General features: G+C 33.5%; 1 protein-coding gene across 2 annotated transcripts in view; it reads left to right on the plus strand.

Moving 5' to 3' along the window:
- The window catches only part of LOC138933654 (uncharacterized), a 117,698-nt gene extending 103,410 nt beyond the window's left edge, over positions 1-14,288 (plus strand). The window contains exons 4-8 of one of the 2 annotated variants that reach the window (XR_011447005.1): positions 1,174-1,355; positions 2,070-2,268; positions 5,195-5,301; positions 5,729-6,328; positions 7,666-14,288. Coding sequence is in view for 1 of the 2 variants with exons in the window: in XM_070296569.1 (XP_070152670.1) it covers positions 1,174-1,355; positions 2,070-2,268; positions 5,195-5,301; positions 5,729-5,854 (614 nt within the window). In the remaining variant the exon portion in view is untranslated. Of the gene's footprint in view, positions 1-1,173; positions 1,356-2,069; positions 2,269-5,194; positions 5,302-5,728; positions 6,479-7,665 lie in introns of those variants that run through there. The other variant, XM_070296569.1, reaches the window with a different exon arrangement.
- Positions 14,289-14,657: the final 369 nt, after the last annotated feature.

Raw genomic sequence — 14,657 nt, forward strand, 5'->3', positions numbered from 1 at the left:
GATTCGTTCAAACTGTCCAATTGTCGACAGTACACATCCGAATTGATTGTTCGGTTCCTTGGTAGGAGCTCAAAAAACACCACACCCTTCCAATCCCACCACACTAACCTTCCTCTGATGAAGTTCTGCTTTTGAAGTCGTTTGAGGCGAATCATCACGTCGGGACCAAGACCGTTTGCGTTCCACATTGTTGTAAACAATCCACTTCTCATCACCAGTTATCATTCGTTTCAAAAAAGGATCGTTTTCTTCACGTTTCAAGAGCATATCGCAGATGTTTATACGCGCCGTCAAATGAACTTCTTTGCTTACGTACCCAGCTTCTTTAGGTGGATGTGAACACTTTTTTGACTGATCTTCAATGTTTCTGCAATCTCTCGTGTCGCGTAACGTGGGTTTGACTTGATCAATGCCTTTATTTTGTCGTCATCAACCTCGGTGGGCCTTCCTGACCGAGGAGCATCTTTGAGATCAAAATCACCAGCGCGGAATTTCTTGAACCAGTTTTGGCACTGACGTTCTTGTAGAGCATCGTCACCGTAAACTTTACGCAATTTTTCACAAGCTTGACGCGCGTTCTTCCCTTTACGGAAGTAAAACAGTAAAATATGGCGAAAATGCACAGTTTGGTCTTCCATCTTCAACTTGTTGTAAAATCTCCAAAATTCAACCAAATCGCTCAATTTTTTTTTTAGAATGAAGCTTAAACCGTCAGCTGTTAAACGATATATGACAAACATATGTGTGAATGACTCTAGTACTGCCAAAACTGAACTAATGCCATCTGTTGCAAAAATACGCAATGACTTTTTACTCAACCCAATAAATTTTACTGTACTGTATAATTGTATGGTTATAAACGCTTCGTGTGATTAGGATAATCTTGCCTAAAGAAAGAATCTATTAATAAAATAATCTTTGAAAAAGAAATTAAAGAAAGATAAACTTGTGAAGGAAGTTTGTAAGTAAATTTTTCTTTCAAAAATATAATTTATAATATATGACGAATTTAGAGGAAGAGAGAGAGAGAGAGAGTTAAGATTTCCTTGGAGAGGAAACTTAAATTTCTTTATCCTCAAAGAGAATTAAATTACGCATAGAGAAATTCTGTCCGTACATTTCCAACATCTTTTCGGAGTTTCCAATATCGTTCTTTCCACGATGGACAAACAGGTGGGCAAACGAAGGAGGAGGTGATCGAGACGAACGAGAGGCTGAGAGTCGTCAGGATACGCCTGGACGGTAGCTACGACACCGCCAAGAGAGCCCTTGTCGAGCTGATGTGCAAGTACACCGATAGTAAGCAAGTCCGTAATGTGTTCCAGCGTTACAATCTCCTCAAAGTTATGATCAAGGTAAGAGAAGGACACCGCTCCGCGGTGTACCGTCTGTAATTGGGTGGTAGCGCATATACCATACACACACACACGCGTTGTTTTTGCCCCACCGACACTTTGTGCTCGACACGTGTCAGTTCCAGACCCCCGCTTTCCGTTGATGTAATTATGTAATTACCCCGCCTCTTCCCCCGGTTTATACACGTAAAACGGAGGATGAATGACAGAGAGCTCGCGCGCTTCCTTTGAAGCTCGCGCGATCGAGTCACCTGCTTCCCTCGACTGTGACTCCCTCTATTAAGAAATTCTTAAGTAATTTAACTTATAATCTTGCACATTTACATAATGAACTTTTTAAGAAGGTATATAATTCTTATTAACAATTGGCTTTATCTTGGTTAGTATACAAAGATTAATAAATAATTTCGAGATAATTTTTTCGACAATATTATAATATTTCCGAGTATATATTTCATATTTTTATTCTTCTTCATGTTTTTTTAAATTATTGTTTTATTTAATTTTTCGCGTTCTAAACCGCGTCTGACAAATGGAATGGCAATTTGTTTTTCCAGAACACGCGGATAAGAGGATCCGCTGTACCAATGGCCAATCGCCTCGCGAAACAAACGCGCGCGCCGCTTCTTTTCCTCACCCCTCCACGATTTTTCCCCTATCTCGTTGCTCGACGGTAGCCCGACGAGCTACCGAACACAGGTTTTATCTTTCCAGGATGTAATTAAGCTGGAGACGCAGTATTGGACGCTGGTGGATATACCGAGGCAGGAGAAGCAGGAGACCGTGCCCGCCTTCGTGTTACGTGCCTGCTCCATCATGGAGAAGACCCATAAGAGCGGGGAAGGCGTGAAAACCTCGGCGCGTCTCGCCGAGGAGGCCGAGACCAAGAGGGAGCGTATCGAGAGACTCGAGAGTGAGTATACCAAGTATACGAGTAATCGATTGCTTGTTGAGAGTAGCAGTAATGGTAGCCTATGATGGCTTTGCCGGAGGGGGAAAACTGTTTTCCATTGTCCTTCGTCGATTGTTCTCTCCAGATGGTTTCCTACTTTGATTATTATCTAGTTTTAACACTCCTCTGATTTATGATATTCAATAAATAGAAAATCATTGATTCTTATTTTATAAAAAAAAAGAAATGTATATATATATATAATTATAATAAAGTTAAATAATTTGAAAAAAATATTAATATACAGGGTGGAGCATTTATATCGAGACACCTGAATATCTAAAAAATAAAGCAAGATAGAAAGAAATGTTTTGGACAAAAGTTATTCGGTTCTAAGGGAGTCATAAGATGGTGTCGTTAGTTTGACCTTGGGTGGAGGCGCTTTGAAGATTTCAATGTCAATCTTGTTTTATTTTCTTCACACCAATTGACGTCTCTCATTTTTTGAGCTTAAAATATTAAGGTAACATTATTGCAAAATAAATAATTTTATGAGATATTTCATAGTTTATGTAGAATTATGTCGAAGTAAAGTAATAAAATAAAGTATAAAATATCTCGTAAACTATGAAACTTTTGTCCATCGTACCCCTATAACTTTTTATGCAGAATATTGCAAGGAATCGATTTATGTAAAAAAATTGGGGTGTTTCTATTTAAAAAAACAAGATTGACATTGAAATCTCCGAAGCGCCTCCGCCCAAAATCAAACTAATGGCACCATCTTATGACCCCCTTAGAACCGAACAACTTTTGTCTGAAACATTTCTTTCTAACTTGCTTTATTTTTAAGATATGTAGGTGTCTCAATATAAATGTCCCATCCTGTATATATACAATTTTTTTTTTAATTATTTAATTTTTATAATGAATGTTATACTGTATTTTTTTTCACGTTCCATCTTTATATCAGAAATCTGTATATTTATATTATTGTTTGTTTTCGCGAAACGATAACTTTATTGCTCCCCTTGTCATGCAAATTGAGCAGAAAAGATACGATTCAATGGTTGTCCCTTGGAAAGTCTCCAAGCGTGCATAATATATTATTTTCCGCCATAAATACTCGATCAGAGACACCAAAGGTCTATCGTATCGTATTCGTACCATTAGATCAAGACCATCATTTATCGTTTTAATCTCTCATTATTATTTAATAAATGATGATTGACAGTATCAAAATAACGTTGCCGTCGATTATCAATAATTTATTAAAAAATTGATTGATTTTTTTTTTTTGGCAGATAAAAAACTTGATTTTTCGCAGAAAAGATTTGAGATTCGTAAAATTAAAAATTTTTCACTTATTAAGAGAGAGATAAAGAGTGAGGGTGCAATTAATTCCTTTTTCTAGTCACGTTTACGCCAGTTTTTACGCTCTCATAAATATTCAACAAGTTCTTCGTACAACAATTCATAATTTTAGAGCGTGGAAGATTTATGGTATTTTTCATTATCGCGATACGCGGCAAAAATTATTCGAAAATTATTCTTCATATATCATGTTCCGTGATGCATTTTAAATGCAATCGTTGCTGTTTTTTACGATTCGCGATTGTCGCCCCGTTTGTAAAACATTCCGGTAAGAAGGATATATTAAAGTAAATCGTGTGTTAATTAAAAAACGCGAGCGCATCTTAGATAAATAAATGTCGTAATTGAAAATATTTAAGACAGTATTTTGATCCTTCATTTGCTTAATCAAAGAACCCTTTCATTCTCCTCGTGTAGCGAACTATAGGGACCAGTTCATTCATCAAATCATTCGATACAAATGGCTCGATTTAATTGATTAACACTCGGTGTCTGATTAATTACGAATATATTTCGAGAATCTTTTGAGTATTCATATTTAATTTTGATTTATATTTTATTTCATCTATATTTATTTCTCTCTATATTTATCATTCTATATTTATTTTATTTTATTTTACTTTACTCTTTAATTGTTTTATATTATTTTATTTTATTTATACTTTATTTTATTTTCTTTCTATATTTTTATAGTAAAATTTAAATTTCTTTAAAATAACGAAACAAAAAAGGACAGAAATTGTTTCGAAAAAATATCCTAGAAGTAAATACTTGTGTGTGTGTGTGTGTGTGTGTGTGTGTGTGTATGTGCAGAGCAAGAATTTAAATTAATAGACAATATAAATTTCCAGGGTAGCATTTTGTGGAAATATTAAGATTAATAATAGTATGTTAAAATTAATATTAAATATTAATATATAATACAATAATAATAAAAATAAATAATAATAATAATAATAATTAAAATTAATAAAATTAAGAAAGTCTGAAAGTACTCGTGCCTAATATTACATATTCTTGCATCGGTGATTTCAATTTGTGATTTCAATTTTGTGCGTTGCATATAAACATACGTATTAACGATTAACCATTGCTTGATTTCCATTTCGCTAACAGGAACAATATTTCCCTGAACATTAATTAATACTTTGTCGATGGTAAAAATTTGTCGGACGGAAAAAACAACGTTGATGCAACCGTACTGTAATATCTGTTATTGTTTTTTGTGTCAAGAAGCTACTGGAAAAGTTGTGTTATATTATATGTTGTGTCAATGCATGCAAAAATTTTATATGGTTTAATTAAAATGAAATTTTTTTTTCCGACAACAAAATTTAATTATTACATGTTACAGGATTTATGAATAAGACGCGTGGATTTTTTTGTCAAATAAATAGGTTGATTTTATATTAGCGTTTTATTTTGGAAGCTACGCGTCAATATTCATGTGTTCGTTAAGACCTAAAATACTTCTTAAAATTGAATGAAAATATTTTATTACTATATTTACGATAAACGCGATAAACAATAAACAGAATCAAGGATAAAATAAGGTAACCAATGCTTTGTATAGGTATGACGACGGCGCAAATCGAATCGGAGAACACCCAGATGACCAATGATCTGTATAGATTATTGAAGAAGTACACGGGTCTCAGGAATCTCATCAAGGAGTTGAAAGTACGTACTTTTGCTTTTATTTTGTGAATTTCGTGACGTAAAGAAAAATATTTGCCTAAGATAAATTATAATTCCTGAAACATTAACGATCGATATCGGGAACAATTTGTAAATTATCTTGTCGTTTAATAAATGTATAATTCCATTTTCAAATAAATTTATTCTAAGAATTATAATATATTCTTGAATGTGAACCATCTTATTTTCGATTAAAGCGAATTTCTTTAAGAGCTTCAGATGTGTTATATCGCTTACAGTTACATAATTATAAAATAAAACGTTTTGTAAGATAAAATATTTTAAAAGACAAAGAATTGGATTTTGCCAAAAATTATCTTTATGCGATATAAAAAAAAATGGACTTCTTATATAATTGTCATTTGTTAATTGCCGAAGTGAATAAAGGGGGTTGCTTTCTCTGTCGCAGGAGGAGTACAATAGCTCGAAGGTGTATCCGATGTTTCCGCGTTATACGATACTGAAGGATATGATAAAGGACATAATGCACAACCCGGACTACATGGAGGTCTGTCACGAGGTGGATCAAGCATAGCGGCCGGACCCCCTCCACCGTTCGCCACGTATGACCCTGTAAATTCTTCGGGGTCTTGGCGTGGTAGTCGGTGAAGGGGGTGAATCACAAAGCGCTTCGACATCAACTGGCGGGATTTCAGTTCGAAAGAGTAAATCCTTGCAATTCTTTTCTTCACGTCCTATCCTATATATCTCCGTTTCCTTATCCACGTACAAGCCGTTTGCCAACGGGGCCGCCGTCTTCGAATCCCGGAGCAACTCTTGGAGCGTCTAGTTGCGTTACCGTTTGCGCTTATGTCGTATTGGCGAATCGTATACAATTTCTCGCGGGTAAGTTAGACCCAATCCCGAGCGAGAAATGGGAGATAATGAGGGATTGGGTTTCGCGCGAAAGTGCATTATCGAATGTCGAGGATAGATAGCGATGGATCCCCTCATCGTGTTGTAACAGCGCCGGAACATCACGAAGATGGAATAAACCGTCGAACCGAAGGTATGTCACAGGAGGTCATTTTTACATCCGCGAAAATGCTGCTACTTGCAGTTTAATCATCGCGAAAGGATCGAGAGCAAGAAACATTATTCGATTCTTGGAGATAAAGATATGCAGGGTGTCCCATTTTAAAGGATCCACTCAAATATCTCAGAAACACTGCGTTAAATCGAAAAATGTTTCAGACAAAAGTTGTGTGGCTTCAACGGGGCCATGATAAGATGGTGACAATGATTTGACCTTGGAAAATCATTTGAAGGTCATGTGAAGGTCAACTTTAAAATCTTAAATGGAAATCCCCATTTTTTATTTAGTATTCTTGTAGCTGACATCGAGAGCTTTCCAAAACACTATGATAAAGTATCTTTTCATTAAGTAGTTTTTGAGTTATTTTATATTTTAATCTGACATATTTTGATATAAAAAAATAAAATATCTCGTAAAATATTCAGTTTTCGATAATCTTACCGTAACACTTTTATGTACAGAATAATGAGACAAATTAATTAGTGCCAAAAAAAACTAATAATTGTTTAAAAAAATACATTGTAAATAATTTTCTTGAAAACAATTTTTTTTTTTTTTCATGCCAATTGATTTGTCTCATTATTCTGTACATAGAAGTATTACGGTAAGATTATCAAAAACTAAATATTTTACGAGATATTTAATTTTTTATATCAAGATATGTCAGATTAAAATATAAAATAACTCAAAAAGTACTTAATAAAAAAATACTTTATTATAGTGTTTTGGAAAGCTCTCGATGTCAGCTATAAGAATATTAAATAAAAAAATGGGGGTTTCTATTTAAGATTTTAAAGTTGACCTTCACATGATCTTCAAATGATTTTCCAAGGTCAAATAATTGTCACCATCTTATGGCCACCTTGAAGCCACACAACTTTTGTTTGAAACATTTTTCGATTTAACGCAGTGTTTCTGAGATATTTGAGTGGGTCCTTTAAAATGGGACACCCTGTATATTACTTTGCAGAAGAAAAGATAAAATGAAAACTTTTATAAATGAATTTTTAATACATATATAATTTATCCCTAAACATAAGAAATTAAAAAGGGATGATATTTCACGTTAAATTTTCCTTAAGAAATCTTCTCGGTGTTTCAAGTTGCTCGAAGAATCCGCGCAGATGAAATAATGGCGATGACTCTAGAACTTGCTTTATTAAATCCAATATTTTTCGAACCTCCGCTTTGTGGAAGGAAGGAGTAGAAAATCCCATTCGAAATAAATCCAAGTGGCAGGATTTGCGAGATTTCAGCCAAGTAGAAAGCCAAGAGGTGATTCTACAGTTTCTGATTTCACGTCGGAATAGTCGCTCGTACATCACACACAAAAGAGGCTAGTCGCGTTATTATTGATAGTGGATGTCGTGTGCACGTGGTATACCATTAATCAATTAATAACAGTTCGCAAGTAAATTTGTATGAGCCTGCGAGTTTGTACATAGGTGTAACTCGTGTATGTGTGAATGCGCGTGTGCGTGCACAAGATTAGCGTGAAATTGTGAGAGTGACGTCAATGTGGAGCACACTATTACCTGCTTCCTGCTGTGTAAGATTCGCACAATAAGGGACATCGTCGGTCTAACGCCATTGAATTTATCTCGCTTTATCTACAAACAGGACAAAGATCGAACGATTCGATATGTTTGAGCAACGTTTCTCGAAAAAAAAAAAAAAACATGAAAATTTATAACGAGAAACGTTAGTTAATGATTTAACGCTTGAAGGAGTTTGAGATTTTACATGGTTAATCTTAAATGGAGATTTTTGGATATGTATTGTGGATAAGTGAATCGTATATTTAGTGCGTCTAAATATTGGAGTATTTGAATTCCTAGCTTTTACCTACAAACAGGACAAAGATCAGGCGTTTGGAGGCGTTTCGATACCGAAAAGAAAAAAAAAAAATACACTTATGATAAGGAATATTAATTAATGATTTGGCGCTTGAAGAGCAACTAAGATTTACACGGTTAACTTTGAATGTGTGAGAATTTTATTGGAATGTTTTGGGGGGGAAAAAAAATGCATGCGTAGATTCATAAAAGCACCATACGAAATGCGAATTCATATCTTGAAATTGAAGCAAAGGAATCTGAAAAACGTGTGAATGCGAACTTAAAGTGGAACTCAACAGATCTGATTTGTTTCAGCATTGTTCAAATTTTTTCACGGATAAATTATAAATTTATAGATAATATAAATCTTTTACCTCTTACATTTCAGCTGGAAATCACTAAACAGAACGAACGTCTAAAGAACATTCTTTCCAGCAAAATTTCAATCAAAAATCAATCTTCATGACATAATTTTTAATTCTTATTTTGTTTATATGTTATCCATATTTTTATCGATTATTCATTTTGCAATCAGAAATATGCACACGAATGCTGAATACTATAATCGACAGTTTGTCTTTGTGTATGTAAATATCATAAATATTAATGATTCCTTGTTCAAAGTACACGCAATGCCTCCATTACGAATCGCGAGATAAGCTAAGATTGCACTCGTGTCGTATGAATCAATGTGTTTCTTTCGCGCGGGAAGCGGAATGGCAAAAATGTCACGTACACATATACATTCTTATTTTTAACGCAACGCGTTCGGATACACGATAGGATAGAATATTCACATCCGTACGTAGTGCTATAAATTAATGCTATAAATACGCTTCCTTCGAATATTTATATGAGGCGTGACTTTCGCGCTAAATACATTCACATTCGAGTAGAAAGGAAATTATTCATTAATTCAGTATCATTGATTAACATGATTCACATATAAAACTCATCATAAAATAACGACATTTATAGCTTGATACACAGTGACAATTTGTATGCTTAATAATGACGGCCGTGAGTATAACATTCCCCTTACATATATTTTATTTTCAATAACGAAGAATGCTTCGAGTTGAGAGATTTATTAATTTAACATAATTTCGCACAATGAACGTATCATCAAAGTCACATTTAACTATTATACACTCGAGAAATCGTGCGAAAAAATATGTTCAAATGAAACGGAAGCTTGAAAAATTGTCAAAATTTTTTTTGCGGAAAATTTTCCGTGTGTATCTTGACATTACATTAAAAAAAAAAAAGAAAGAAAGAAAAGAAAAAAAAATTCAAAACATTTTGAACAATTAAACAAATAAATGATTCGTAGATTTTAAAAGACTACGGGCGAAGAAATGAACGACAGGTTCGATGATAATAATAACGAACGAAATTAATTAAAAATTTTGAAATTGCCAAAGTTTCACCTGTCAATTAATTAACGCGGCGGGGGCACGCGAACAAAAGTCCGTTAACGAAATAACTTTTTCGCATAAATATCTTCTCCCCGAAGGGGAGACTTTCGCTCCCTTAGTATCTAATACATCCACGTATACGTGCATATATCGTGCCGTTCGATATTGACAAGCACAGGGGATGTTATCGGATCACCTATCCGACGTTATATCGTGCCATGTTCTTCAAGTGCTATACCTCAATGTAAGTATTTATGTAAAAAAAAAAAAAAAAAAAAAAAAGACGCACGCAACGCTGATCACTAATTGCAATCGCGCATGGTTGAATTAACGCCGGTGATTAATTCGCGGCGCGTAACAGGGGGATCTTTTGAGATTTTGTTGTTCCCATATTGTTAAGATCTAAGTATAACGATGTATACTATACTAAACTACGTATATAAAGGAAGACAAATGGCTGACAGCCCGAAAATCAAAATACGAAATATAATGCGCGGCAGACATTGGGACGACGAATGGAGGCCCCTCCCCACTCCTCGTACTGCGGGCCCTTTCCAATGTTTGGCGATGATTAGTTGCCCCCCCCCCCTCTCCTTCTCCCTCATCCCCTTAATATTGTCACCCCTTTAAACCGTGTAGCGCTGTATAATCAAAAGGATTGTATTTTATCAAAATGTCTAATCAAATAGTATCCTTGATCATCATTTATGAAGCTGGATACAGGCGGGAAAACATATAATGTGATTTGCGAGATCAAATTATATAATACTTCTTATAGTCTCTGATCTTTGAATTGAACATAAAAATCAAAATTTCTATGAGAAAACAATATTTTTAGAAAGCGTCTCTTTCCTCTTTACAACAACAAAAATTGCATGACAATATCGATACTTTGCTTTAGTTATTTTACTTTGACAAAAGGTTTCGATAGGCAAATAATAATAACTATTTTGTCATCGTATGCGATAACGATAACGTCACATTATCAGATTGGGTGTAAGCGACAGTGATCAGTGACATTATGGAGTATATATATTATGCAATACATTGTTATGTCGTTATTAATTTTGAACTGCAATACTTGTTAGCATAGCGTGGATGGCAACGTGTGGTTATCGTGAAAAAAAGATCAAACGACTCATCAAAATATTCATAAAAGTGTAATTAATTTAACAAAGGAATCGCCAGCGGTATAATAGTCTGTGTCTGCATCCAGCGCGTTTGTAAAATCTTTTCTCCGTATTGACCGTTTAGAATAGAGCTTTCGACGTATGTACGTATTTATCCTCCACTAATATATTGTATATATAAGGACACACACACACACACAAACACATTGAGGCACATTTTATCCCACAAAATATACCTATGATACTCTTCCCGTGTTATATTATAATTTTTCAAATTTTTAAAACGTTTCACAAGATGCAGCATATTAATTATTTATTTTCTTATCTGTTTTTTTTTTTTTTTTTTTTTTTTTATACGCCGCGAATTATTTTCATATATTTACTTGGGATAGCAAATTTATATCCTGAAAAATTGATTTCTTCGAAAAATCTATACATGATAAAAATTTGCAGGGTATTTCAATTAAAATGTAACAAAGTGTCCTTTTTTCTTTTATTTTCAACAAAAAAAAGTAAATATTCTTCATACATTTCGCAAGCGAAAGATTTCGGAGAAGCTAGCATCACTTTAAGAAGAAAGCTTTGATATTTTGTATAACCGGAATATATTTTTCAGCACTTAAATATTTCGAAATATTCACATCATTCGGAAACCTTTGTATCTATTTATCCATTTTACGACGCAACTTGTGTAAAGATATTTGTAGTCTTGTATATTTGAACCGCGAATATAACATATACGACCAAGATAATTGATCTATAAATTTATGGATTAATCTATTGATGACAAAGATGATTATTCAATTGAAGAGTCGGATTTGGAATCCACGAGGGTCTAAATACGAATAAATTATCTGTATTATTCATATCGACAAAAATAATTTTATTACTGACAAGTACAAATTTATGCTATATAATCAGTATTATAATATTTCTTCCTGTAGTAAAAACTAATTTTTATTACTATTACATATTATACTATAATTTAATATTATGTATACATGAATTTTATTACAAATGATTATTTACTATTAGATGTACAACTTTGCTTCCGCCGTTTTTTTCCAAAATTCGAGGCTTTATTGTAAAAAACTGGTTATTGCTTGTTGAGTCACTCCCAATGATCGTGCCGATTCTTTTTGACTTTGACTCGAGTCTTCATTAAGTAATGCCTCCAATTCTGCATCTTCGAAAACCTTCTCTCTTCCACCGCTATGCCGGTCTTCGACGTGAAAATCACCGTTCTTGAAGCGTTGAAACCACTCACGACACGTTCTTTCACCAATAGCGGCTTCACCATAAGTATTTGAGAGCATTCGATGAGTCTCAGCCGCAGATTTCTTCATACTGAAGCAGAAAATTAAAACCTCCCGCAAATGACGAGAATTTGGCTCGTAAACTGACATTTTCAATCGAGAATAACTTTATGACGCAGACACAAATCGAATAATGTTTCTATGGGGTTATGTTGACAGATGCCCAAGTTTATCGCATGACGTCTATGATCTATTTATTTCGACCACTACTTACCGCTAAAGCCATCTATAGGAAAACGGCGGAAGCAAAGTTGTACACCTAATATAATCGTGAGTTGTTCTAGAAAACTGGATTTTATTATACGTCAAATGATAAAATTTTTTATATATTCTATATGAAAATCATTCGTGTGAAAGATGATTTTTATATATATCTTAATTTCTTTGCGAACGAGATACATAATTGCTGCAATAGACCCTTTCGCAATCTTACGATCTTCAATTTTCTCTTTATCAATAATTGGACTGGTCGTTATACTATTTGAAGCTTACTGTTCTTACTGTACGATTTTCAGTACGATGTCGTTGACATTGATCGCAAATCAAGATTATCACAGAATGGGAATTTAGTTAAAATGCAAAATATTTTTGTTGATTATAGATATATAATTAAAGTATACATAATGACGGAGTGCGGGATTTATGATTTCATACGAAAAGTGAAAAGAATTAATAAATTACAGTTTTGTTATGCGGCTTCTGCCGTCAATCTTTGATACTCAATATAAAAAAAAATTTGTAATCTGCACGTGTCTAAGAAGCGGACTCCGCACTCGGCATTTTATCGAAGAGTATCAGTGAGCTTTGAGAAGTGAGTTTAGAAGCTTTATAAAAAAAGATTTTACTATGCAAAATTTTAAACGACGAAATGTTCTTTACTAGGCTTCTAAATGCATTTTTAAACGTTCACTTATATTATTCTTTCATGCATTTCCGAGTACGAACCTATCTTATTTTGTACACAAACTGCAAAACTTTTATATTAAAGTAAATATATAATTTTATGGCAATGGTAAAACGGGACAGTCCGGCATCCCCTTTAGGATCCCCCTTAATAATGAAAAATTATTGACGATCTCAAATTTTTCGATCGCGATCTAGAAATTAATTCTTACTATAAAAATATCTTTTCTGTCTTGAATTGAAATAATCTCGCGTATGTAAAGATTAATGCGTTTGATTGTACGAAATCGTGCGAAAATCGCGCAGTGCAAACATCTCTTCTACAATATCACTATAACAAGAATTACCATATATGGTAACATGCGATTATATCACCGGGCGATTGACTCGCTACGGTCGGCGCAGCTGATATTTTTTATGCAACCGGGAACTTTCTTAGACCAATTATCGTAAAATGTAACGTATAAGGTGTGAACTCTTATAAGATATATAACATATAACGCTAAAAAATCGTAAATGTAGCGACGAAGTGAAGCTACTACTCGATATGCAATGTCTCTGAATTGAAGAATAATAGCAAGCGTGCTCGCCTTTTCGACGAAATTAGGAGAGTGCCAAATAGATTTTGAAAGTTTATACGTGAGTGTGTATACGCGTGTGCGTGTATGTTTTTCTCTCGCATTTTTATAGAATGCTGGCTGTAAGTACGAGAGCGGTGCTCTCGTTCGCTGAACTGATCGTTATTAAACTTGATCACTTTACTTCTCCATCAATTTATAATATTGAACATTATTCATTTTTTCATCATTTGTAAAGATAAGTAATTTCGTTTGTAATATATTTTCCATAATTTTTTCTTTTTTAATGATATTAAATTCCATAACTGTAGAATTACATATATATTACATAACTGTCTTTGTAATAACAATAGTTATTATAGAGACGCACGTAACGCCAGAGAAAATTTGATATGAGCTTGAAGGTATACATGTATATTAAGACTTTGAAAAATGTTACACGCAAATAGCTATGAATATATATATATATATATATATATATATATATATATATATATAATAAAAATATACAGTGCTATATAAAGATCATTTCAGCGAAAAAATAGCCATTTATCGTCTAAGTCTAAGTATAAAAATAACAAACATATACAAGTGTCAGATACGAGAGATCTACCGAATGTGTTTTAAAAGAGTGTGTCTATGGTAGATTTACATAATTGTACTAGTATTATAACGAGCTATCTCATTTTTAATGTCCTTCGATCTTTCCCGCAATATACTAGGTGGCCCATTTTAGTCCATCCAGTCGAATATCTCAAAAACCAAGCCCGGAAGAGAAAAATGTTTCAGACAAAAGTTGCGTGGCTTCAAGGGGGCCATAAGATGGTGACAATTATTTGACCTTGGAAAATCATTTGAAGATCATGTGAAGGTCAACTTTAAAATCTTAAATGGAAACCTCCATTTTTTATTTAGCATTCTTATAGCTGACATCGAGAGCTTTCCAAAACACTATAATAGAGTATTTTTTTATTAAGTACTTTTTGAATAATTTTATATTTTAATTTGACATATTTTGATATAAAAAATTAAATATCTCGTAAAATATGTAGTTTTTAATAATCTTATCGTAATACTTCTATGTACAGAATAATGAGACAAATCAATCAGTATAAAAAA

This window comes from Polyergus mexicanus, unplaced genomic scaffold (genome assembly GCF_030449975.1).
Source record: "Polyergus mexicanus isolate NDT 795.1 unplaced genomic scaffold, iyPolMexi1.0 SCAF_5, whole genome shotgun sequence".
Lineage (NCBI taxonomy): Eukaryota > Metazoa > Arthropoda > Insecta > Hymenoptera > Formicidae > Polyergus > Polyergus mexicanus.